Source organism: Anopheles coluzzii, chromosome 2 (genome assembly GCF_943734685.1).
Source record: "Anopheles coluzzii chromosome 2, AcolN3, whole genome shotgun sequence".
Lineage (NCBI taxonomy): Eukaryota > Metazoa > Arthropoda > Insecta > Diptera > Culicidae > Anopheles > Anopheles coluzzii.
The window spans coordinates 107,484,679-107,511,928 of NC_064670.1; the positions used below are offsets into that span (position 1 = coordinate 107,484,679).

Here is a 27,250-nt window from a genome sequence, read left to right on the forward strand (position 1 = left end):
GGGACGCGCGAGGGTACTGGTGAAGTGCAGCGTTACTTTTACTTTCTGCGACATTGAGCGGGCAGCGTGACAATTTCTACAAACATTAGGTGACATGAAGATCACTTCGAATAACAGCTTTAAAGGCCGATACTATTTATAGACACCTTTTAGCGATGGAGATTGGCTTTGTGTATTGAAATTGTTATTTTAAAATACCGTGGAGCATAAATAAAGAGGAAAAGATCTTAACTAGCGTCTTTTTGACACTAGTTCCGGCTGATCGAGCGTCCTCATGCTTCAGTGTATGCTGCAAAAGCTTTAGCGTTTCCTTTGCAACAGTTTGTTGATAAAAGTTTATTACTTCCTCAAGCAATACGCAACAAAAACCAGATCGCAGATCGACACAGTACTGCTCCGTCCCTGCTGCTCATTTCCCTTCCATCTTTTCTCACTTTCATTGCAACAAGCCACGGCTTGGGTTCATGTTCATGAGTGTGATCGTTCTTTTTTTTTGTTGTACTCCTTCTTTCACCGTCTTGAACTGCTTTATACTGCTACGCTGTTACTTTTATTATTTGTTATTCATCACTTCCCTTTTCTGCTGCCGAGACAGACACTGCCCGAGCATGGGGGGGGGGGGGGGGGGAAGGGGGGCACCAGATTAACTCTCCCCAAAAAACCAGTTTTACGCACCGTTGAGCGATTTCGAATCGTTTCCTCTGCACCGCCACCGCCGCCGCGTTGTTGGTGCGCCATTTCTCGTTTCGCAGGCGCATAAAAGCTCCAGCTCCGCGGTGCGTGTACGCACGATGAAGCCCTCGTCGCACCGGAGAGGAAAGTCTTTCCAAATCTTTCTTTTCGTTGTTTTTTTTTTGGGAGGTTTGTAGCGCTCAACACTGCCAACGTTTTTGGCGTCTGAGTCGGGCGTACGGTGCGTGAATTTTGTGCGTTGGAAGTTGGTCTGCTTCGTTTGCTTTGTCGCCTTTCATCCTTTTCGGTGCGTACAATTTTGGTGGAGCTTTCAATTCAAAAGTGTGTGTGGTGCGTTTGTGCGTGTTTCCTCTCTTTCATGCCTTTTCCTTTTCTATCGGCAGTTTTTTTTTTTTTGTTGCAGTAGTAGTTGTTGGTGTGATCTGCGTTTCTTCCGGTGGTCCGGTCGTTTTGAGGATTTGAATTCGTTTACGCACTTTTTTTTTCGTTCGTGCTGTCGCTTTTGTGTTTCTAATTTTCGTTGTTGCTTGCCTGCCCACCATCGTTGGCCACTCCTAGGCTAGACGGTTTGAGCGTTTTTTTCTGTTCGCAACGGAATCCATTTTGTCGGTGCGAGAGCTAATTAATGTTTGAATTAAAAATGCTAGAAAGTGAAACCGTTTTTTTGTTTTCGGGCCGTCGTTTTTCTGTGACTTTTCTCTCACTCGTTCGTGGAGCTACGGGGAGCACGGGGAGATGCTGCACTGTAATACGAGATTAATTTTCCGTCTGGTCTCTTGCGTTTCGGTTTCGGAAGTGTCGGCCAAAAATGCACTCTCACTGGCGGCCACAATCAGCTGTGCTTTGCCTTCCCCCCGAGTGTTGCATTTCCGCCTTACGAGCTTCACCACCGGCAAAGGATGATAACAGCAGCGAGATAAGCGTTTTACGCTCCATCGTTTGGGCTGCCTATCTGTGTGTGTGTTTCTGTCTAATTTGTAGCCGTTGGATGGAAAATGGAAATTAATCCGAAATGTCAAATCCACCGCGCGATGACAGCTGTAGGCGACGGTCGGACCGTTTCCAACTGGAAAGTGTACGCGAAACGTTTCGAAGCCCCCTCTGATGCTGCTCGCGCTGACCTTCGATCTTTCGAACGTCGCTGGGTTCGTCGCTTGCTTTTTTTTTCTATCTCTCTTTAGTTTTTGGAATCCATCGTAGGGGATGAGGCGGGGGTCAATCCATTTGACGGTGGTGCTGGCATAGGGTATTGGGGAGGGAAATAAAATTCCCATAACGTACTGCCGACATTTGTGTGAAGGCCTTCGGACGCGGAAGATGTACCGCGGAATCGAGCGGTCCCCCCCTCAACGAGCCCCCAAGAGGTTATGGATTATTGATGGGAGAAAGTTTCCGATTGCTTTTTCCATAGTGCACCCACCCCAAAACGGGTGACTGTGGCGGGGTGTGATCACGACATCACCCTTTGCTGTATGTGTGCGCGCGCGCGCCTTTATAGGTTTAAAAGTGTGTTTTTATTCGCCCGATTTTAATGTCCGGTGCAGTCCGGCTCGCAAAACATCCGATGGTGCAACATTGTGGTGCAGGTGTAGCTTTTGGGGATGGTTCTTTAAAGGTGCCTGCCTTGCGGTAGTAAGTGGGAAAGTTTTCTTGATACACAAGAGCAAAACTTTGGCTTGTGGAATGAATTAAATATTTTAAACGATTTCTGCAGTCTCGAACAGATATTTAAATGTTTCAAAGCGACTCTTCCATACACATAGGAATGTAGAGACCTCTAAATAGTGAAATGTGAATTAAAAACAAATCCTCAGCCATTTCATCACTCCAAAGACTTCCCTTTTTCCCCCAAACCATTCGACACAGAAAGCGCCTCTTTCGATTGACAAAAGCAATTCAGGCCAACCACTAACCTGAACCCCGCGATCGATGACGCATCTGGCGCGCATTTCGTCACCGACGTGAAAGGTGGCACGCACGCAGTTCCGCGTGTCGCAGTTTTCCTTTCCTTCTTTTTTTCCCCTCGCTCTGTTCGTCCACGGCCACGTTCGTCCGGGGCGCACGAAAGGAGGAGCAGACGTACCAGCCAGCTATATGCATTAGTCACGTAAATCGGTCCACTTTCGGGACGCAGACAAAACACATCGCACAATCGCACAACTGTACCCGGCGTAACTATTATGCAGCGTGCTGCATAAGTAAACAATTGCCGAAGTGCTTTGATCGTTTTGCCAATTGCTGGCCCAGACACACACAGTGAAGAAAGGGGTCGCCCTATTGCACCTGCTTTGAGAGAGGGATCGTTTGTTTCGCTGGTATTGTCGCTTCCCCCGGGTACAGGTACTTCCTACTGGTGTTGGATTATTAATTTCCGATCATAGGTGAGCGACAGACTGCGTGACTGTGGCATAAATTACGGTCAACGCATGAGGTGCATGAGGTTTCTACTTTGAATTTCATAATTCATTCCCTCGTTCGTTCGTTTGTGTGCGCTACTGGTCGTGAGGTAGCTCCAGTAATAATCCATCGACCACACAGCTTTAGTGTCATTTTATAATTGTTTTATTGGGATTTTTCTACCAACATTGAATTGTTGAAATCAAGAAATGCATAGAAAATCATTCCCTGGTTGGTGCATTTCGCAGCCAGCTCTCTTCACCATTCACCATATTATTGCTTTAGTTGTCCCGTGTCTGCGTCGCACTTGTCTCGCTGCTTGGGACAAATTAGTGCCCGGCTCGTTAAATGGCCAGCAAGCAGCACGGTGTGTGTGCGAGCGCAGTCCCGTGTGTAATTACCATTTCCCATTAACATGAGCCAAACTACCGCCAGCTCTACACGGTCACCACTCCAACACAGCGACCGTCGCTGTCGTCGTCGTCGGTGTGTCATTGTGGTGCGGTGTTGCATCGCAATGCATCAGCGTCGGCGAGTGGGAATGCAAAAGTGCAAGATAACAGCAGCGACAACGATGGGAAACAAAATAAATACAACGCTTAAGCATTTTGCGCGCGCGCGACTGTCCAGCAGCGCTGTCGATGAGATGACGACTTAACACATACTCGAAAAAAAAAGGTGCATACACACACACTCTTGAGCTTCTTTTTTCTTCCCCTTTACTTAATCGCATGCGAAAGGGAAAAGTCTCACACCGCTAAGCCGCCGACTGCAAATCAACCATTGAACGTTGTTTGTTTGGCGTCCGAAAAAAAAGCATCTTGGGAGATTTTTCCCCAATGCATAATTTCTTTTGAAGCACACGCACACACACACTGCCATACCATGTACAGGTAATGATTCCTGCCTGTGTGCTTGCAACTGTGCAGTGATGGTTAGTGTGTTTTTTGTGGTTGTTTTACTCGAACGATTATTTCGCTGCGCTTTTGTGCGTTTCCTCGTGATTATTCACACCACTAGCGAAGCTTGCATGCGCCCCTTGGGGGAGGTAAAATGCAGTGTCTTAAAAGGTATTTTTTTCTTATTTTTTTTTCCTTGCTGCTGCTACTGCTTCAGTATGCTTGCTTCCTCTTGGAGTTGGAATCGGAAGACGATTGGACTGCGTAAAAAAAAAATTAAAAAAAAACAAAACACACACTCTGCTGCACTCTGGCGGCGGAACGTTGCTTCGAGTAGGCGGCGTACATTGTTTTTGTTTTGCGTTTGCTTTGCACCGTTTGCGGTGGTGTGTTGCCGGCTTTGATTCCACACATGTACAGCACATGCATGCACGCACCCGCAATCGCCAACAGAGCCAACTGGTGGGGGAGGGAAGGAAGAAAAGGGCTGGTTGCAGTGGAGTAGTGGCATGGCAATTGCATGCTTATGGTTTTGTCCCACTCGCCCCCCGTCTCCACCTTCCGGGCTGCCATCCGCTTCCTCATGGCTGGAGGAAATGAGCATTTTTTCTCTCCCCTCGCTTATCCCATTTGCCTTCAAGCGGCGCCATTTGCCTTGTCCTCCGAAATGGCGGTTTGGCGTGCCTTTCCGTTACATCACCGGACCTGGGGAGGGGGGGGGGGGGGAAGAGAAGGAGCTAGTTGACTTGGATGACGGCAGCAACGGGCGAGGGGATGGCGCGTTTGTTTGCTTGTTTACTAGTTGCGTTTGAGGTTGTTTTACCAAAACCATTCCCTCGTTGGCCCTCGTCGGGCGTACCAAGCAACAAACAAACAGGCAAAAACATTAGTTTGGGCGGGCGGATGGTGAAAGGTGACAAGCTTTTTTTTTTCTCTCTCTAGTTGACGACCAGCCAGTGGGGAACTTTGAATGCAAACTCACAAACACAAACTTTGAATGGGTAGATGTGATGGGGATTGAGGAAAAGCACTGAAGACGTTGTGTTTACGACGATGTTGCTGTGACTGAGGGATTTAATGACGACCAAACATAAAGCAAATCATAAAAACAATCAACAACATTCAAAGTAAATAACATACAATCAGTTTAAATCAATAATAAACTAATTAAATGTACTCAATATGGCCCGTGTTTTGGCTTTCTTTAACAAATTGAAACTCACTTTCACCATGCTTTGAGCGAAGGGTACTGTCTAGAGATGGGTTCTGCGGATCGCACCCACGGTTCCGCTCCGGTTCCGACAAGTATGATACCGATTCCGATTCCAGAGAGAAGGAATCGCTAGTTCCACCGGAATCGTCCGGAATCGTCCGGAATCGTCGGAATCGTCGAAATCGTCGGAATCGTCGGAATCGTCCGGAATCGTCCGGAATCGTCTGAAATCGTCTGGAATCGTGCGGAATCGTCGTAATCGTCCGGAATCGTCGGAACAGTCGGAATTGACCGGAATTGGCTGGAATCGCCCGGAATCGACCGGAATCGTCCGGAATCGTGCGGAATCGTAGTCAATCGATAGTAGTGAATAGTAGAGCCGATTCCGGTCAATTCCGACTGTTCCGACGATTCCAGACGATTCAAGTTCACGTTCCGGCCGCCGCGCATATGTCAATGCTGTCTGTCGTACATTTAAGCCAGGAATGTCGCGCACTGAGTTCCTCAATATCGTTCGAAATGGACGCTAGCATCTTGTGTTACTGTTTGTATCTATTTGTATTAGGTTATGCACTGAATAATTGACATGAAATGAAATGGAATTCCGACGATTCCAGACGATTCCGGGCGATTCTGGGCGATTCCGGACGATTCCGGGCGATTCCGGGCGATTCCGGGCGATTCCGGGCGATTCCGGGCGATTCCGGGCGATTCCGAGCGATTCCGGGCGATTCCGGGTGATTCCGACGATTCCAGACGATTCCAGACGATTCCGGGCGGTTCCGGCTTGTTGGATTGAACCTACCCTTCGGAACTGGGTCCGAAATTTGTTGGAATCGTCCGGACCCAGTTCCGCTTTTTTGTGCGTTTTGCCCAACTCTAGTACTGTCTAGCACGTGCCGTAAGTGTACAAGGACGTTGCAAGCATTCAAAACAACAGAACGCCCCAAAAAAATGCTAAGAACTTGCATGAGCATGAGCAAAAACGAAACTGAAAGCAACCAAGCCTTTTGGTACGTGCTTCTTGGTACGTGAAAATGGACGGTTTCGTCTAAAGCGTACTATGCACACAAGCGTGCGTGAACTTTTCCCAGGACGTGCCACCTGTAATGATCCTTCAAGTCTGTGGCCAAAACACTGGAAGCATAAGTACGATAAGGCAGCAGCAACGGCACGACTGCTTGCTCGTACGTGAGGTGCGTGCGTTCTAGCGTTGGCAGCACGTTCTGACAGCACGAAGCACCAAGCTGCTCGAAGGCTCTGTTTGGCAAAACAAACGGGGTATTTATGGATGGACCTCTACCCGTATCCGCTGTTGGTCCGTTGGTCGACAACGTAAATAAATAAACCCAACCCAGAAGAAAGTGAGCGTGGCCTCCCGGTAAGCTACTGACTCTTTTATCAAACTGCATCAACATCTTCCCTGCCGCCGCGCGGTACCATATACCATGGCATCCTTTCCTTTATTTGCTACTCACTTCCCAACCCCGGAAAGTAGCAGCGGCAGCGGGTTCGTCGCTTACCGAGTCTTTCGTTTCCGTCTTTTTTTTTCAATGTTTTTGTTCGCTCACTGAATCGCTAGCACGATCGTAAAACGGAATTGAAGTACACCGTTTGCTCGCCTGCTCGTTGCGGTTACCGTTTTACCTTCGCGAGCCGTGCTGAGCTCGAGGAGATGGTGAAAACCTTTTTTCCTTTCCAACCGGGAAGACGATCGAGGGGATGATGGTTGGTTTCGATTTCGTTTGAATGATTCTACCGCTTCCTGGCGATTATCGGGCTGTGTGTGTGTGTGTGTTTCTTCTTCCAGTTTCCACTTCCACTTTGCCCGCGCTTCCTAGCGGGGTGAGCTTCGACATTTAGTATTCCCGCGATGGCTTTTTGCGCTACCAGCTACGGTCAACTGCGCAACCATCGCAAGAAGAAGCATTCCGATAGGCAAGCAAGGCAGATGCACAGCACGATCTACCGTTTCGGAGGCGAGCTGGGGCAATTCTTTCGGCACACAATCACGCGATCTCGCCAGCATGATGCTGCGCCGCAAAAAACATGCTGCACGCGCACGGATGACGTGACGATGGCAGGCGAATTTGCCAACAGGAGCGCACTGCCATTGTTTGTGCCGCGAATCAAAAGGGAAGAAAATTCATCAACATCGTGGGATTGATTAGTGGGCGAATGGGGGGATGCAATTGCAAGCAAAATGGGGAAGCGCTTTTCAACGATGGATTTTTTTACCTGTAATCATCTTGATCGTGGGTAGATGGAAAATCGTGCAGTTGGAAAAGCGTTTGCTCGTTTGCTATAGTGTAGTTTTGGTTTCACTGATCGCTTTTTAATGAGTTGTCAGGAACAAATTCCTACCCCCGGTTTGCACGGTCCGCGATCCGATCGGGGCAGGTGCGCTCGGCCCGATAATGCTCGACTGCACGTTTGTTTAATTTTAAGCCGGAACTGCAAATCACGAACATGCGCCATTTGCGCCTCGTATTAATACATCGGTTTTCTTTTCAAAATAAAGCCATTTCGTGCCTAGCCGATCAGAGGCGGAGAAAATGTCATCAAAATCAGATTTCGGACACCTTCATTTTTGCTCCGGAATTAGAGAGAGAAAGTTCCAACGGTTCGGTTCGGTTCGGGTTACTCAAATTTCATCACATTTCGGAAATGTGATGCCGAAATGTGGCAATTGTCAATGTGCCAAGGGAAGAAGAGAGGAGAAAGGGGTAAGAGGAAAGGTAGCGGGTCGGTGCGGGTCGTAGCGATTAAATTAACGGAAAACTTTCGCCCGCGGCAAATGTTAGCGAATGCTAATAACAGGCAAGGGACCGTGGCTGGGGAAGGTGACTAAGCAGAGTGTTGCTAGAGCGCCCCACACACACACACACACACACGTCATAGGTGTGCGGTTGCGTGTGGCGTTCGCTTTCTATGATGCAATGTTGATGCAATGGGTGGTTTTTTGTGTGGACTAATTCTTGGTTTGAGCTTTTCAAAAGAGAATCAAACATGGATTCCTTTTGAAAACTTTACAAGGGAGGCCATGGGCTCTCATAGTTGTGGGACATTTCCTTGACTCATTCCTATTGGAAGTGAATTTCATATGTTGGAAATTGGACTCTATGGCACCCTTTTTTGGACAAGTTGCTCGAAAATTCCTATTGGATATTTCAAACAAGGGTGCTATAGAGTCAAATTCCCATTCGAATGTCCCACAGCTATGCGAACTCTTGGAACCCCCTGTAAAGCAGAAATCGAAACTAAAAAAAGCAATCGTATTTTTTGTCTGATTTATCTTCGAATGAAGCACAACAGCTGCAAGTAGCTGATTTAAGGCTGCCCGAACTCGTGCATTAAACATACAGCCACAAAGAAAACCACAGGATGCTTCTTCCATCCCAGTCGCTCACCACGGCTTGCGAGTGTGAACGGTAACGGTTGCAAAAAAGGCGAAAGAGTACGGCCATGCGGAAGAAATGTTCGTGAAATGGATGTCGCTGTGTCGGGAGCAAGAAATGCCATCAACTGGTGGCACCGAGATGGCGATCTGGTTGTGCCGTAGTAACTCCAGTAGCTCCGAGCGCGACATTGTTCACGACAGCAGCAGCAGCGCAGGAGCAAACGGATTGCATTACTCTCTTTCTCTCTTCGTTCGTTCGCTTGAAGGGATTCGCGAGCCACTTTCAAAATGGTTCTTCCCATGTTGTTTGCTGCACCCAATTTTGGTTTTTATTTTTAGACCCCATTTCCCATTGCAGGACCTTTCCCAATTTTGTCCTGCCCGCTGGGCTCTGGGGCCAATCATCATCTGCTCCTTTTTTTTCGGGGACAAACGTGTGTGCGTGTGTGTCATGCGTGCGTACGTGACCGGAAACCACACGAGCCGCCAGAAACAAGCACCCCCCTTCCCGCTCCATCCACAGTGCTGCAGAGCTGTGGTATCGTGCCACAGATCCCACCTTTCACGATCGAACCGAGTGCGTGCCATTTCGGTCGAACCTACTTTTACCCAGGGCGACACATGCATCGCCGCGAACTACTTTCTTCGCACAGGAAAGCGAGAGTTTTGTTTTCCACGTCGTGCTGTTCCGCGCATACAAACACATCACCGCATGTGTGTGTCTGTGTGTTTGTGCCGCATATCAGCATGCATTCGATCATGTGTGTGCGCGCGCGCGCTCCGTATCGATCCGATGCGAAGCCGATCGTGATGGATAGGAGCGCGCGCGTTACGTGCGTTACGTAAGGCGGCTGAAATGGGTTCCGAAGAAGCATGGCCGACAAGACCCACTAACGGTGGGTTGTGGGAGGGGTGGAAATTTCTCCACCAAGGGGTATGTATTGGCACACACACACACATAAACAAAGACCCTGTCATACACGGCCATGGCTGGTGCGGAACGGAAGCCCGTCGAAAGGAAATTGAGATGTAGGAAATTGTTAGGCGGGCTGAAGTGGGAAAAAAGTAGATTAGTGTGATGGTAGTTAGTTATGCTGGCACGGTGGCGGCTGTGGAAGGGATGATTATGTAAGCAAAGCCGCAAGGTTGGCCGGTAGAATGTGATTTGCTTCATTGATGAGGCGCACGTTTATTGCACAGGCCTTTTGCTTGTGATAAGCAACAACAAAAAAAAAAGGTGCCGATGTTGCTGAATGGGTCGTATTTTGTGGCCTGTTGATTGCTTGAAACCTTTTTATGATCCTGCGGGCAAGATTCGTTTCCGATGGGTCAGCAACAGGGGGTACAATATTGAACGGGTAGCCCCATAAAATGAACAATTACACTTTTGCCCCTGTACTGCAATCCTGCAGCACGGGGGTGGACAGTAATTTAACATGTTAATATGCAGAATAGGCGTAATACGATGCAATTACACCTCTTCAGCAACTTATTGCCTCAATTGTAAGCTTCTGCTACGTGTCGGACCGTTCAAGCAGATTGCTGGACACTCGCTGGATACAATTTGCTAAGCTTGACACACTTGAGTGATCTCTCCGGAACGAAGGGACGCTTTAATCTACTGTTTGAAGATTAAACTTCATCCCATATCCCGCTCATAAACACACACACACACGGTTGATCACGTTGACACGACACCACGTTGACGTTGACAAAAATGCATTTAACGATACAATCGCTTGCCGCTTCGGTCCGCGGACCACGAGTGAGCCGGGCCAAAGGTGCCGCCGCTCAGTCACTCAAACGCCGCGTCGAAAGTGAAATTCCAGACTATTCTGAACGGAGAAAAGGCCAGCAAGTGCCAGCCTGCCAGCGAACGGTGATGGGATTAAACTAGATTCCGTTTTCCGCACAATTAGTCGCTCCCTGTGTGTCTGTGTGTGTCGTATGTTAATGCGCCTGCCAGTGGGTTCCGGAAAAAGGCGACCGTCAAAGGTGAGGCGCTGTAGTGTACATAGATTTTCGCCTTCACTCAATCAACTTGCTCCGCGCGCGTTAAGGCTTAGCGCAACGCTGCATCGGTGCGCACGGCGGAAAGGGCCGGGTGAATGGGAAAGGCAATTTATATTTCCATTGTGCGGACAGCGAAAAGCTCAAACGCACAGCACTCGTCAAACATTCATCAGTCGAGTAAGTGTGTGTGTGTGTGTGCATGCAGAGTGAAACGTTCTCGGCTCGGACTGAAAAGTGAGTTCGCTTTTCGGTCGTGCATTGAAGTCTTTTGTTTATCGGAGCCCGAGCCCGCTGTGCAGTGCGATTGTTGCTGGGGCTTGTTTTATTGTTTCTTTGTGGCGCCCGCGCACAGCGAAGATTTCCCACCGGGAGAGAGGGGAGGGTGGGGGGAGGGGGCTGGAGGATCTTGCTGTTGGCCTTCGGGGTGGAAACTCCCCTTCAAATTAAGGGTTGTGCTGTTTTTTTTCTTTCCCGCACAGCAATCACTACGGGCCTGTTTGGGTTTGTACCGGGCCGGAAGTTTTGTGAAGCTTCTTGAAGCCTCTCCCCAGCATGCTGGAGAAATATGAAAGCTTTATCCGAGAGAGAGAGAGAGAGAGAGAGAGAGAGAGAGAGAGAGAGAAGCAGGAGTTGATTCTGCGCAGTATGCCACCTCGGTGGAGAGCGAAAGAAAGACTACAAAAGCATCGCAATCATACACATTACAGCTTTTCCTTTTCTTCTATTAGTGATGTAACGCAAATGCACTGATTAATCGACAGCCAATGAAAGCGCACGCTTATCGGCAAATTAAAGCATTTCGTTCCACCAGCTTTGAAGCTGATTCAAAAGTGCCAACAACAAAAAAAGCACATTAAATCGCTTCTCCTATCGGAATCAAACGAAATTAAAGGCAATGAAAATTGTTAAATCAAAGCCAAAGTGAAACGCTTCCTCACGGCTTCCTTCCGATTCGTTGCGCAATATTGGTTCGAAAAACGAAATAACACACACACACACACACACACGTACGTTTGAAGCCACACAGATGTGAAGACGCAAAGTTAACATAATAGCGCTAATGCTGCGGAAGCACCGCGCACCAGCATGTGGAGCGGGCGATAGAGGAGATGATGGAAAAAGATGTTAATAAGTCTGCGGTCCCGCAAACTGCGGCGGAGCAATCTTCCATCTACAGCTCCGTCGCCGTGCCGCAGAAAAGTGAAACTTTCTTTCTTAATTAATCGCCGCGCATCTGTAGCGACGTTTGGCGTTTTGGGCGCTGATTCATTATCTAACACCTTTGCTGGTGTTGTTTTTTTATTCCTTCTTCAGTTGTTTCGTTGTTTGTTTCGTTGCTTTTCCTTCCACCCTTTTGCCTGCTTGCTAGGTGCAGAGGTAGTGAAGAAGGAAAGCAAAAAAAAAAACAAACGCGCACACACACAAACGCTTCTGGTAGGGGTTTTTCGTTCCTTCTGCTTCCACCGAATGGGCCGGCGGCTTCCGTGTGCGCTTTTCCGTATCAAATTTCCACCCGCAAGCAAAAACAAGATGGGGAACCCGTCGCTCGCGGGGTTGGAAGAAAGCGAAATGACTCATGGTTAAATTAATTACCTCACAACGGCAGCCACCACGCAGCACGCAACACGCTTCTCGAAACATCAGCTTGTGTTTGTTTCCCTCCCCTTCTCGTGCCATGTACCGTACGTTATGTGGCGCGATTGATTGGTTCCGATTACACCGCACGACACCCCCGAAGCGTTTGCCCGGATTGCGAAAGTGTCTCCGGACAGAATTAAAAAGCCATCTAACAAGCTGTGGAGCTGGGGCTGCTGCCGGACGCTGATTGAGATTTCTACCCCAAAGCGGCAAACGCAATTTGCTACGAGCTGCGGATGCGCCGCAGAATTTACATATTTCCGTCCATCCGGCTTCGTGCGAGCCGCACCGCGCAGAGGGAGAAATTTAGAAATAGAGAGATGTCGCAGCAAATGTCACGCTATTTGTTGTTTCCACCTGTCGGCCGGGCCCGATCGTTATCTAATCTGCTCTAGTCGTTATTCGTTATTTATCACGCCGAACGCGCCCGAAAGGTCACAGAAGAAAGTGTTTTATTAAGTGGCGTATTGACGAGAAAAGCCTTCGATTCGATAAGGCTTTGGTGCGCAAGTTTTTCGATGCCATCCGTGGTCGTTGATCACTGTCTTATTTTATACAGTATTGGTTGCGAATTGTTTCTTTTCTTGTCTCGAACATACCCCGGAAGCTCCCCCTGGCTCACCGGAAGAAGACACACTTCATCGCTGCGGCAGCGATTTCCGCAAACAATTCACCGATAAAACCACACCGCGTTGGTTGGTGGTTTCGCCTATCCGCCCTGCTAGCACGCATTTGTTTCGCTCGCTTTTCACGCATTGATGGAAACCAATTCACACCTTGCATGCGCGTCGAAAGTGAAACCCCGGCGAACGGCTCACACACCCACCCACCCACTAGACAAAGCAAAAGGGCCGCCCTCCATTTCCTAATCATATCCGGGCCACGGACACGCTTCAGATGATCGCATTTCTCAGCAGCCCCGCACACTTGCTGTCGGTTGGTTTTCCGGGCGTCCGGATTTTCCCCTAATCCACCGTTCGTTTCGTGCAATTTTGCCCTGGCTGCGCTTACGCAACACTCATTAATGGCCGTGGCTGAATCACAACCGATGGTCGCTTCCTATCGCCATCATTCCTGATGCCTCTTGTTTGGTGTCTTGGGTGAGCTCGGAGCGATAATCGACGGTGATAAACCGGGTCCCTCTGCAACTGAGCGCTATCTCTCGCGCGGGTTGGCGCTCGTAAAATGGTAAAATTTATTATTCATGAACCAAGAGCGAAAACTAAAAACCCCCCCAAAAAAAAAGGCAGCAACAAAAAGCTTTCCATAAATTTCCATCATTTCTTTGTGTGTCTGATGTGGCTCAAAAGCGGTGTGTATTTTTGTATTTTAAAATTCATCACAACAAAAAGACATGGAAACATTTCAAACACTAAAAAACCGTTGCAGATAGAGAGAGAGAGAGAGAGAGAGAGAGAGAGAGAGAGAGAGAAAGAGAGGGAGACTGAAAGGGTTCGTCCATCAGGTGAAACCCCGTGGTCAGACCTTTTGCTCAGGTTCAAAGTGGCTTTGGGGTGTCTGCAGGCTGTGTGCGTCGCCTGCTTTTTTTCGGCCGGTCTGTTGAAAACTTTCACCTTTTTTCCGCCAACCCTCGCCGTGGTGGTTGCCGCCGTGGCATCATCCGATTTACCCCTTGCCGGAGCACGCGGTCTGTGGTCTGCCACGCACAAGATGCTGCGTGTGTTTTTTTTTTTTTTGGCACCAAAGATCGATATCTAATAATATTTGCTACCCCGCCACCGCCAACCCGGACACAGGCAGATGACATTCCTCCTTGCACGTTCCTCCCGTTATCTGAAATTCGTTCAACTACATTAATGTGCCCGCAGCCCGGATCTGTGGCTGCTGCTGCTGCTGCTGCTGGAACTCCCTGTGTGTACCGGTGGAACCGGTTTACCTTCCCTTTTCCGGAATCCCGATCCTTTTGCCGGCCACAAACACGGAGACTTCAGCATGGCAGCGTGTCAGCTTGTGTGTGTGTGTCTGTGGAAGGTCAGACACAAAGACACGGCCTGTGTGTGTGTGTGTGTCCGAAACGCGGCGAAATTCAGTGCCCACCTACGCAGTGCCGCATTTCGCTTTCACCGCCATTGCTGACCTCGACCGACACTGCCTGGCGGCGGGCATGATGCCGATGATGACAGTGAAATGTCGACAGAATGTACCTTCCCCAAAAGAATGTCCAGTCCCCCAGTTTGGGTGTCAGTTTGGAGAAAGGACCGCGTGAGTGTGTGTGAAAGGTGTTCCTTTTTAAAACGGAACTGGGGGGTGACAATTTTGGACGCGAAACAATGAGCTGGTGAGAATGAAGCACGGCCAACTAGCCACGAACAAAGGAACGGCAAAAGGGATGAGAGTAGATCCCCTCACCCTTGCCATCTCCATGCCATTTCTTTTCCGCTTCGTACCGTGTTGCTGACTCTCCGTACGACCGATGCCGGTAAACATCATAAGTCGTGCAAATGACGATCACGATAACGGCTCGGAATCGTGTCCGGCCAGTTGGCAGATCCTCTGCCAATTCGCCCGAACGGGCCGCAGAGCCTTCATTAATTAACAGTTAACAAGTACCCAGCGGTCGTGGCGCGGTCGTGGACTTTTGGAGGGATGGGAGTGGAAGGGACGTACATTTACATCGCTTTTTTGTTGTTGCAACGGACCGGAATTTACTCGGCTGTGCAGGCCCTTTAATCCTCTAACGAGTTTAATCCGCTGCGGCACCGAGTGTGGGAGCTCCGGCTGAAGCTTTCATGAGCTTCACGAAGCACACATCCTGCTGGAGGTTCATAGGGCGACGGAGGCGGGCTGGTTTGCACAGGTCACGCTCTTTCAACTGTTGTGTGCGCTGCTGATCGCGTAATTAAGCGGTGATCGCGGTCGCTTGCCTGGTGTGGTGTGAAAAGCGAAATTTTCTCCGCCGTTTTGTGTCAATAGTGCGCGTCGCAAATTAACGTGACATTAAGCGAGCTGTTTAATGTATTCGCGTGCGGGCGGAGAAGGAAAACGCGCTGCAGATAGGCGACAAGGGAGGAAAAATACAAATCCAAGACTCTCAGTGTGGATTTTGGTTTGTCCTTTCTTCCTCTTCGAGTGGGAGTTAAATATTTACCAAATCAGAACATTAAAAAAGCGGGGTTTTACGAGCCTGGGAAACCGCTAGCAACCGGGATGTTTCGTTGTGCCACAAACGAAAGTGAAATTATTTGGATTTTGAGCGAATGATTTATTGCAACCGGCGGGCGTGTAGGCCTCCCACAGCGTATGCGTGGCCGTGAGTCTTCCATGCTTAATGTAGCAATGTTTCAGGGTACATAAAATTTCACTACCTGCAGCATTTGGTGAAGCATTTGTCCGGTCCGGTGGGAACTCGTCGGCTGTGTAGGTGTTGTACGATCTTTTGAGCGAAGTTTTGTTTTGGGTACAATGTAATGTTTTCTTTGTTGACTGTAATCCATTTACAACATCAAACAACTGTAGTAAAGCACTCAAAATCAAACCCTTACTTTAGAATGCAAAATTAATAGCCTCAATCGATGAAACAAATCGATGCGGCGTGTGAAAGGACCAACGACCAGGTTGCTGCTTTCAATCTCCCGCAGATATTTCTCTACCTACACTTACTTTCTTTACCCGGCCCGGCAACGTTCAACTGGTTTTATAGAATTTCCTATTCCCAATTCGTAAGCGGAACCAACTGCAAAACCGGAACGATTAACGCGCGACACAAGCGGGCTTTCTTCCGCCCTGTGTTTTGTGGACAACTGATTGGTCGGTTGGATTTACAAAGTGAATATTAATTAATGTTACACTTATCGGCATCTAAACTAAACTCACTCACAGTGCATGTCACAAAAGAACATTCCCTCAGTATTATTCATTTTACCATTAACTTGCTTAGCACCTTTCGTTGCCAGTATCTTTGCCTGCAAACGGACGCATTGATTTTTACTGCTGTTTCCCGTTTAAATTAAATTAGCAATTAGCGTTCGGCCCCAGTACTACCTCGGCACTGGCAACGAAGCACCAAGCTGAAACAAAAACACCCCGACAACAACTATCGGCAAACACAAATTACCCGTCTGGCAAGGCGAGGAAAGAAAGTCCAATGTTAAATGGTGGTGTAAAAAGCCGGGCACAGCAACAGCGCACACCAATTCAAATCTCAACCAGGATTGTTCCTGTCCAGACACACACACACACACGCACACTTACGGGCACACGGAGACACCGGCTTGACCTGATTTTTGTTGGCTGTAAAATTGCAGGAAACGCTTGTGCGGCCGCACCTTCTTCGCAGCAGATCCTTCCGTGTTGCGCCGCATGCCCGCATCGATCCGATTATCGTGTTTGCTGCGGCTTAACGCGGCCGGGCGCTACTTACTTTGTTTCCAATGTAGTATGCTTGGTTTTATGCTTGAGGTTTTGCTGCTGCTAAATTATTCTGTGTGCCGAGCCCTTTTTACGAGCAATTCTTGCTGATTGTTACCCCAAAACAAAGACCAAAAAACTTACCCAGGTGACAACGCCCGGACCAGACCTGGGGCTAATCCTTCCTCAAAAAACAAAGCCTGGGGCCTGGAAGAGGTCCCTGCTGCAGAGAGGAAAAGCCACACACACACAAAAAAGAGAAATCGCATCCGGGATCGTTCTTCGGCTCGCAGGAACGAGGTCGACTGTCCAGTATGCCCGCTGCGCGATGGGGAAGAATAATGAACGCCAAAAAACTGACTGTCTGTGCTGTTACTTTTGGCTACATCACAGCAGTTTTTGGGTTCAGTTGCTTTGCTTTCTTTCTCGGGCTTGATCAACCGGCAAGCGGTAAAAACAGTGAGCAGAAAGGATTATGTTTCCCCTTTCGAGAACTGAACTGACGCTGACCTCCAGAAAGCAGGGACACGTTGGGAAAGGTTCAACCGGGGGTTTAACCGCAGGCTCCGGCTGAGTCAGCTCGGACCGTGGCAGACGTCAACAGGGTTTGAGGGTTTTTGATGTGCAAAATTACCCACAGGAACAGGATCTTTGGTGGCTTTGCTTGAAGTTGCTTCTTTTGCCGGTTCCCAATGAGTCACCGTTTTACACTCAGCAACGGGTAAAAATCGCTAAAATAGCGTTGATCATAACATGCAATCAAATGATAAAATTGGAAAAAAAAACTCTTTTTATCTGTCACCATAAAGGCTTGGGACAATATTAAAGCTTTGTCTGTGTTACGAGCAACGCGGAAAATACGCACTACTTTCACTCTAATCAGCCCCAAACCACTGCTGGCGCTGATGAGCATGCGTTCATACCGAAACAAAGAAACGCATGTCTAGACACCGGAAATATCAACAAACTGTTTAAACGCGTTCAGACAAAAACCCCCCCGGAAAAAACGCCACCCAAATGATGAATAGATTAAACTGCGCCGTGCGTAAGCAGAGTCCGCGCAAATGACACTTTCGCTGTCTCTCGCTCTGTTCTGCCAGCTGGAACAAAAAGCACAAACATTAGCATAAGGAGAGTAGCAACGCGGACTAACAACAACAACAACAACAAATTAATGCCAAAAACGCACTCCCACACACGCTTCGGAAAACAGTTGTCCGGGCTGGTTTGGTTGCCTTTTAAAGTCATCCAAAGTGGGAAATACCCTCGCCCGCCGCCATTTCCACTCCTAATTTCATTTCAGCGTGACGGTAACATGCGCAAAAATGGCAGTTTTTTTGGAGGCACGCTTTGTTATCCCCTACGGTCGTGCTTGCCCCGGCGTGGTTCATAAATCAGAATAAATTTGGTTGCATTATTCTTTCGTTTCACCCCAAACAATCGCAAAACCCGTCCGGAATACTTTCACACACCGCCGCCATCCAGCGGGTTTGGAAAAGATGTCTGTTTTATTTTTGGGGCAAAATTTCACATTTCCACACTCCTGCTGCGCCACCGCTCGCCGCATCGAGCATCGTAACGCGAACACCGATGCGTGAACTGATTGCGCAATCAGCGCAAACGCGCGCCAATTTTAATCACTTTCGCTACCGGGCTGCGTCATGGTCATGACGGAGACGGCGCGAGACGGACAGTAGCTTCCCTCTCCAGAGCTTTCTCTGAGACCACCCGGGGAAAGGGGGAGTCGGAAATTAATGCGTGTGAACTACGGCTCCGCCCCGCAACCACCAAGTCACCAAGCGATTGCCATTCATTCGTTGATAAAGTGAGTTCTCCTCCTACAGGGCTACTCCCAGCGTCAAGTTGGTGCCACCGGTCGGGGTTGGGCCCGGTCTACATCATCCCAACAGCCCCCTGTGGCCGTGACTGGTTCGAGTAGGGGACGGGACTCATTAACGCCTTTATCACTCTTCCCAGCGGACACTTACACATTTCTGTCTCCGTCGTCACGCCGCACAGGCTTCGAAAAAACGACAAGTGCCTCCACACTCTCGCTGCTGTCTGGGTTGCCGAGATGCGGAGGGGATTAAACCACGAACCTCGGATAAAATTCGGAATTGGATTTGAAGCCATTTTAGAGGCGCTTTTACTTTCACCCCGGGTTGTGTGTGAGCCCACCGAATCGGACCATTCGGACGAAACCGACGTTCCGAAAGTGTAATTTTCGACCACCGTGTGGGATTTCGTCCAACGGGTCCGGAACTAAATGGAAATGGGGATGAAGCAGAGGGGACTGAGAGAGGTCTTTCGAGCCCTTGGAGACACTGTGGTCCCTCCTCAGTCATGGCGTACACACACAGCTTGGTGGCCGGTTTGGCTCTTTTCCCATCGCCTGGCAACTGACAAATGAATGGTGACAAGAGATCTTTAATCTCATCCGACTCGACTCCGGCGAAAGGTGAAGGAAAGCAAATTAACTCGGGAACTTGGGTTCGTTCAGGGGGCCGACCGTTGCGGCAAGGCCATCGCAAAGGCAGCAAACGGATGCATGCACGGACTGTGTACTCGTTCTTGTTGCTGTTTTTAATTTTAATACTGCCACTTTGTGAACTTAATCCAGCGGCTTTCTTTGCATTAGTATTTCAATTTATTTATAGTTTACGAAATATTAACAAAATGTAATCTCAATTTTAAGTAATTAGTTTGAGATTGGAAGCACAAGGAGTTCTTTAAGAAACATTGCAAAATTTGACAACTTTGGATGTTTGATTTAAGAAAAAGGATACCTGTAGAAGTATAAATAGCTTTGATATATATAGAAAATCATCTTTCTCAAATTAGAGAGGCGAATGAGGCCAATCGGTTCAAAGTCTCTATAAAAATAAATAAAAAAAATCTTTCTCAAATTCGCTTCAATCTACTGAATAGCATTAGGCTATCCCATATTATTGTGTTTTCTCATACTTCTGGGATTCTTTCTAGACCTTGTCTGATGAGGTGTAGTGGACAATTTCCAATAGGAACTTCCACTGTGACTATTCAAAAACGGTACTGTAGAGTCTAATTACCATCACATAAAGTTAATTTCCCGTAAGAAAGTGTCCTAAAATTATGAGAACCACTGAAAACCGCTGTAAATTTCATGAGAACCACTGAAAACTTTGAAGGGGACATCCAATTATTCATTCAACGTCTTCATCGGACTGGCAGATACGTTTATTATTTTTTCACACATTTCTACTGTTTAATGTACCATTCGTTGAGCTAAATGTCAGCAGCACCACCTAAATATTTCCTCTTACAAACAGATACACCCGATGCACAGACGATGATTCATCGTGAGGATGAATTCCCTCTGAGATAAAATTAGCATCGTTCAGCATAACACACACTGCCGCACAGATGTTTGGCAAAATTTAATCGTAATTTCGGATCATTTAATGATGCATGACAGAGTCAATGAGCCTGAAAGTTGAAGCATTAATGAAGCATTCAAACCACGAAACGTGAAGGAAATTGTATCCACTTGGGAGATCGCCAGAGCTAGCTAACCTCCCCGGAAGGGCGAAGTCGATTACTGTGACTGGGGCAGTTGGATTTGGATTTCAATTTAACCCACCCGCTACACCACCTTTTAATCCAATAATCCAATCACAATGGTGTAGCACTTTTAGCTGGCGCGCTGCATGGCGGGAAATCAGGTATCGAGAGCGCCGCCAGTGGAACTTATGGCTTCCAGCGAACGGTACAGCACTTCCGGCAATTATTCAGCTCGCTTTGTGACCGATTGTACGCCGTGAGTGACCCCGAACTTACTGTTCAGGGGGGGGGGAGAGGGATGACAAAAAGAGACCCCCGCCAACCCGTTAGATCGTAGCACGGGCACGGAGAATGGCAATGATGCGGATAGATGATTCTGCGTGGCACGCACGTTGTATCTAGCTCAAGGGTGTGCGTTAGAATCGGCGATATGTGCGTTCGTTCTTTTTGCTGCGCTGTCACCCCACTCCCTCCCCGTTCTCGGAGCAGGTGCATCGAATCATAATTTAAACGCTACTTTGCTGCACCTGCTGCAGCACATGGGAGCGAAATGGACGGGACGGTGGATGATGCACTGCCATAGGTACAACACGTACACACTGTGTAACGCACTGGGCATGATGACGCACTGACACTGACCTGTCCTATGCTCTCGTGTGTGTGCATGCATGTTGACACAAAAGACAAAATAGAGGAGAAAGACTGGAAACCCCATTTACCGGGTGATTAATTGCAATACCTTGCAGAAAATTGCACTACTCCACCCCAGCGGTACGTCGCATCGGAGATCGTCTCTTCGTATGGCATCGAGGAAAATTGCCCTCCCTCTCCACCGGTGCCCTTTTTTCGCATCTTATCCATAATGGAACGCGCGCACGGACTAACCTATCAATGGCCGATGATTAGCTGTGGACACAGGCCCCGCTCGCAATGATGGCAATTTGCATAGCGGGAAAGTGCAAATACGCTACGCAGTGCAGCAGTGTCTGCCCGATAATGCGCTTGCTGGAAATCAATTTTGCGACCATTTATCGGTGCCAGCAGGACGGCGGGGCAGGAAGCAAATTGGCAAATAGCACTTCCCGTTTTCTTACAGAGGAAATATAGAGGCACTGCCAGGACAGTGTAGGTTGCTCGAACATTCGGTTGACAATGGAGTGGCAAGCCAGAGGGATGTTGTGCTGTGTTAGTTAGCGTTCCCATCTTAAAAGTGAACCCTTTGCCCTTTTTTCACCTGTAAGCTGGAATTGTGTATGACTGTTTTTAGTTTTGCTCTTCATTGTCAAGGGATGACAGGGTTAGATGGTTACTCATGCCAAGAAAGTCGCTTGGTCGTCTATTTTTAATGAAATATCTCATTAGATTTCCTATGATAGTAGATACTTATAATTATAATATCACTAAACTACACATAATTTCATGATAATGATCCGAAAAATCCCAAAGTTGTCTGCAATCTTGTGATGAGACCTTTCTGCTCCACTATCCCCTTATGACTTTTCGATCGCTACAAACCATTCCCTCTGAACGCAAATGCCGACCACCGATTTTTGCATGCCACACAATGCAACATACGGTGGCGACGACTCGCGAAAGCGCAAACAAAACATTATCCTCTCCCACTGAGGGGAAGCAACCGATCGGGGCTAAAACCGCAACATATGCAAGCGCAAATATTGATGCCTGGATTGGCACAGGAAAAAAGAGGAGGAGAAGGGGAGGAAGAAATTCAACCCAACATCTAACTCAGTGCTATCAATTCCAAACACGATCACGAATTTCAAACGATGGCACACACACTTACGTCGGAAGAAAGCCACAACAAACCAGGCGGCTTAAACGACCTCTACCTTTCTCCACCCAAACACACCCCAGCTCCCATGTGCACAAACGCTTTTATGGCCTATTTTCGCATGCCCCCTTCATTCCCCTAGTCTTACCATCGCGTGCTGGAAAGCTTTTCACCCGAATGTGCATTGTATAATTCACATCATTACAATTATGTCTTTTGCAACATTACCTCACTGACGAATGCGCAATTTCCTTTCTGTCTGTGTTTCCTTGTGTTCGCTTGCGGTTGGAGTGGATGGAGTGGCGAAGAGGTGGGACGCATTTGTTTAGAAGGAAATCGCGAAAACGCACAGGCAGCAAACAGCGCAGAGGTTCCGCCCAGCCAACGGAAGGGGAAAGTGGAGATAAAATTTGCGGCTGCGGTTGGTGGCGCTGGGCTGGTGGGGTCGGAGCAAGAGTGCCACTTTCGCGGGTTGTAACGTTGTTGATGGCCCAACTGTAAACATTCACTGGGAAAAAAGTAGCACCACAAGATGCTTTAATATTTAAATAATTTTCTAAAACCACTTAAATACATGCCAATACCGTTTAAAATATTCAAACATGTAGCACAGCACATCCCGAAACTCGATGATGTCGTCTGCATGCATACCCCGTTCGCTCTCAGCTGCACCTGTTTTACCCGTCCAAGGCACAAAGCAAATACCCGCTCCCGCTCGTTCGAACGTTCCCTTCCCGATTTATTGTTTGATTGGAGTTTGAATGGTGCAACTTTTTATTGACAGACTCGAGATGAGATAAAATGGCCCACGTTGCGCAACCATGCCACATGGTTGGACACATCTGCGCCGGGCGGACACATCATAAAACACACGAACACCGTGCCGCAGCTACCTTTGGCTCTTGCGGTACAACCCCAAGCAGTTCCGAAGCGAAAGTTTTTCTTCCCCTTGTAGGCAATTAAAAGAGCTTCACTGAAGTGGAAAGACATAGCAAAAAGATTTGAAGTACGTGCTTGTTAGACGATGGGGAGGAGGATAGGGAAGCAGAATGGGGTGAAAGAAGTGGTCAACAAGGCCCTAGCAATTCGATGGCATGTTTTATGACGCTGCAAAACGGTCCATTCCTGCTGCTGGAACCGGTTTCCCCGCCTCCGGTTTGGACTTTCAGCATCTTGTCCCTGTGATGACCGATATCCCGAACGGTGTTCTACGGGAATGGGGAAGTGGGGCCGTTTGGGTTTTTAATTTCCCAACCATGCTACTATGTTTTCCGCCCATAAATAGGTGCAGTGTGCCTGGCGTGTCCTATTACAGCACGCACGCACGCCAAGATCCGCTGCAAATAAGGCATCCGCTCCGGGCCAACCACTTCGACGCGATCGTCACCAATGTCTTCGTGGTTGCGCAACCGCATGGCACGACAACACATCCGCTCCGTTGGGTTGGGGTGTGTGAGAAAACCGGTTGTTCCGACTTAATGAGAAAATTTCACTTTCATCCAAAGCCTAGTTTTTCGCGCAGCTTCTCAATGGTTCCGCGCTAATGTGCGCTGATTGGCACAGTTACGCTGATTTTGCGCAGCACCGCTTCCTGATGCTCACACATCGTGGCTCTATGGGGGGCGTCTAGGGGGAAGGGGCTTTTCACATCCGATTACGAATTGGTTATTTATGTGTCAGTTGGTTGGCGTCGTCCTTGTCCGGTTGCTGGCTGGAGGTTGTATGAAGTGCGTTGAGTGTTTGTCTTTGTCGGGTTTGATTTAGGATTATCTTCAGGATTATGATTTAACACTGAACATGGAAAATAAACAAGATGAACATCACTAACGAACACGAACATCAATCAAGAAGTCCACTTATGGGGCCCTTTCCGTTTTAAGTTCGTAGGCTGAAATTTCAGCCTGTCAGCTGTTTGCATTGTATAGCAGTTTTCGAGCAGCTATCTAAGTGAGTATAATATACAGGTGGGCTTATCCCAAGGTGTACGAATTTAGAAGGCTGATTTTTATCGCTTCTGCTTCGGAATGAAGATTTTAAGAGTGTTTTGAGTATTCGTCAAACCTCAAGAAAGCTTGTTTGAACAAATGTTTTCACTCATCCTGTCAAAAAGTGATTTTCAAATTTGGTTTTAAAAAACATGTTATGAGACCACCTGGACTACAAACACTTTGATTCTTTATTCAACCACGTGATCTCTTTAATGCACCTTGGGGTAAATGTAACCAACACCGTGTTTTCGAGTAGGTACTCGAATCTAATTCTAGCTTTGAGGCTAGAATAATCTAGATTCAAAATTTCCAGTTAGTTTTTTGTGTATGGAGCGTTTACATGATTTCAGCCTCCAATTGTCAAACTCCATACAAAAAACTAACTAGAATCGTGAAGGGCCCCTATATTAGTGACAGTTAGTTTGTCAATTTCTCCAATAAATCTGTTACATTTTGCATTTCATTTTCATGCTTAAAGAATGTTAAGATAGAGACATATAGAGCGCTATTATGAAATTCAAAATAATTTTTCTCAGTTTATCTTATCATTAAATGTTATCTCAATGATGACGTCCGTCTATGGTAACAAGTACTTAGTGATAAATCTCTAGCCAAGTATCGAAGATCTCTGCTATATTTAGAGACTGCGTGTACATCTAAAGATGTTGACGACAGCTTTAAGCCCAGTAAACATATCTATTACGTTGCCTTTCCTGGATTAGCTTCCTGGATGGAGGAAAGAAACCACCAATCGGAAATAAATTAATCAATTTTTGCACGTCCCGTAATTAAAATCTCATATTACTCGTACTACTTCCCTCCGACAACTACACTGCTCTCATATCATAAATCAGTACGGTCAAGTGATAAACCCCTAGCGTCGTCACCGCCTTTCGCTTATGTAAACGCGAAGCATCATCCCCCGTTTACAGCCGACGAAAGAAAAGCGACCCTACAAGCGCGTTGCCGTCGTGTGGGGACGCCCAGAAACCTAAATACCGGACCGTCCGGTGGTGGTGTGCTTCGTGCTGGACCTACTACTGCATTGGAATTCACACCATTCCTTAGTAACTCGGTGGCTCAGTTTCGCCTTCATTCCATCATCATCGCCACCGTTCGTCGCCTGCCAGCTCGCCTCGCGCAGGTGTTTGCTCAGTGGGTGACTTTAATTACTATCATCATCGGGCCCTTTTCCATCATCGGTCGATCGGTTGCTATCGGTGCGACGATGGGAAAAACTCCTCGTCCCTTCCGCGCCCACCGGTCGCTTTTCCAATTACGTTTCTTTTTACCATCGCAAACGGGGAATTCCAGTTCGCACCACACTAGGAAGTGCATGTGCAGATGGACAAGTAACACACCGCAAGCACTGTTCGTCTATTACCTCTTACCCCTCCCTTCAATGTACGCACACACACTCACACACACATATACTACAAGCCGCGTAACATAATAGTCTGCAAAGCCGTTTGCTTCCGGCGACCGTTTCCAAGCGCTCGGCGCTCAACCGATGCGGATGGGCCCCGGGTTGGCCCATGTTTCTATGTTACGTGTCTTTATGATTCCCCACCCCCCCCCCCCCCCCCCCGCGGCTAGTGGTCGAAGCGGGGAAGGTGAAAGTGGTGCGCGTCGTGGATGAAATTTCACTTTCATTTTCTTCTCTGTTTGTTTTCGTTCGTTCGTCCGTTCGTTCGGTGGTTCGTGTTTGCCGGGCAGCGGGGTTTTGTAGCGAAACCGCTTCACTGTTTCTATTGCCGGTGGTTTTGTTGTGTGGATCATTTCCTCTTTTGGATGGAGCACACCGTACGGTGTGTTTGTGTGCGTGTTTGCAAAGTGGGAAAAGCAGGAAACATTCCTTTCAGCTCAACAAAGCCTAATGAGGGGGCTTCGGGCACGCCAGGCACGCCGCGGCCAAGAAATGACGCGATCCATAGTCGCGTTTGTTGTGTGCAGCGATCCTTGCCAGCCATATTCGTAACATATTGACCGATTTTCTTCCATTCCGAGCGTAAGTGGGAGCAATAAATAGGTTGCATTCGTATGCATTTATCGCTCCACATTGAGTAAATCTTTCCTTTTCTATAAAAGCGGGAAACTAATGTGCTTTGATGGGTTGAGAGATCGTTATAAGGATAACGAAATCAAATCAAATGAAATAAAGCAGAGCTTATATTACTTAATAATTGTATAATTATTTAAAAATAACTTTAAATGTTTTCTTAAATACTATTGTTCATGAAATAAGTAACAAAAACTGCCCCCCTGAGTGTGTGAGAGTTTTATTGTTTTTCGTTTTATCCCTTCCACTAATCCTCTAATCCTCTAGCCCTACCCTCCTCAGCCCTACCCAACACCCTCGTATACCCTATTATGATTTTCGGCGGAAAAATCTATAATTCATAGTAGTCTTTTTATTTTCAGGTAAAACAAGCAATAACAAAGATATCTGCGGCGAGGACAAACACAAAGAGGAGAACGATCCATGGAACGTCGAAACACACTCCGCGTTCCTCGGCCCGAACCTATGGGACAAAACCCTGCCCTATGACTCTGATCTCAAAGTGCATCAGGTGAGTGAGGTGAGCAAAATCGATCAAAACCTTACTCTACTTTACGCGTTTAGCTGTTGTTACTGTCGTTGTGCTAGTAGTATAAGTGTAATGGTAGTGTTGTTAGTACCGTATTTAGTAGCTTTTTTGTTAAGTATTTTAGATGCATAATTTGTTAAGAACTGTTTTGAGCGAGTGAGAACATAACACAATAGTCATTACACGTCAAGAAGTTCTTATCTTTTTGGTGGAAATCGTGGAAAACATGTTGAATGTTGATTAAAACCATGTTTGACAGATGCCATTCAAGTATTGAAAGCTCCTTAATCACTTTCCACTTAGTAAATCCTCACTCAAGCGCCCTCTACTGGAATCGTGTGACACTGCTCCTAGCGAAACAACGTATCAGTTTGAATCAAACAAAGCAATACAACTCACCATCATGAAATATTTGCTCTTAAACAACTCATTCACACTTCAAAGCTCAAACCGTCGTAAAAAAAGCAAAAACCCGGAAATATGAAGAAATATGAACCGAGAATCAAAGCGAACCACACTTGTTTAAAAAAGACAATGGTGCAATTAGTTTTTTTTTCTTTCTTACTTCTGCTTTCCCCTGTATTACCTTTACCATCCAATCGTTGTTGCTTCAATTACTTTGCCACGGGGGCACTACCGTTGCGTCAAGCAATGCTCACCATCATCATCATCATCATCATCACTGCGAACGTCTTCACTTCCTTCCCAAGCGGACGGTCGG

The 27,250-nt window shown here is 47.6% G+C and overlaps 2 protein-coding genes across 7 annotated transcripts in view; both read left to right on the plus strand.

Annotated features, from left to right (window-relative positions):
• LOC120949789 (RNA-binding protein 8A) overlaps positions 1–21,884 on the plus strand; it is a 300,811-nt gene extending 278,927 nt beyond the window's left edge. Inside the window, exon 2 of the transcript XR_007452267.1 lies at positions 21,875–21,884. The gene's annotated coding sequence lies outside the window, so the exon portion shown is untranslated. The remainder of the gene's footprint in view (positions 1–21,874) is intronic.
• LOC120949231 (putative uncharacterized protein DDB_G0293878) overlaps positions 1–27,250 on the plus strand; it is a 42,145-nt gene that overhangs the window by 5,887 nt on the left and 9,008 nt on the right. For 4 of the 6 annotated variants that reach the window (XM_040366390.2, XM_040366388.2, XM_040366389.2 and 1 more), the window contains one exon: positions 26,363–26,520. In XM_040366390.2, coding sequence (XP_040222324.2) covers positions 26,363–26,520 — 158 coding nt within the window. The remainder of the gene's footprint in view (positions 1–26,362; positions 26,521–27,250) is intronic. The other 2 variants (XM_040366391.2, XM_040366392.2) reach the window with 1 other exon arrangement.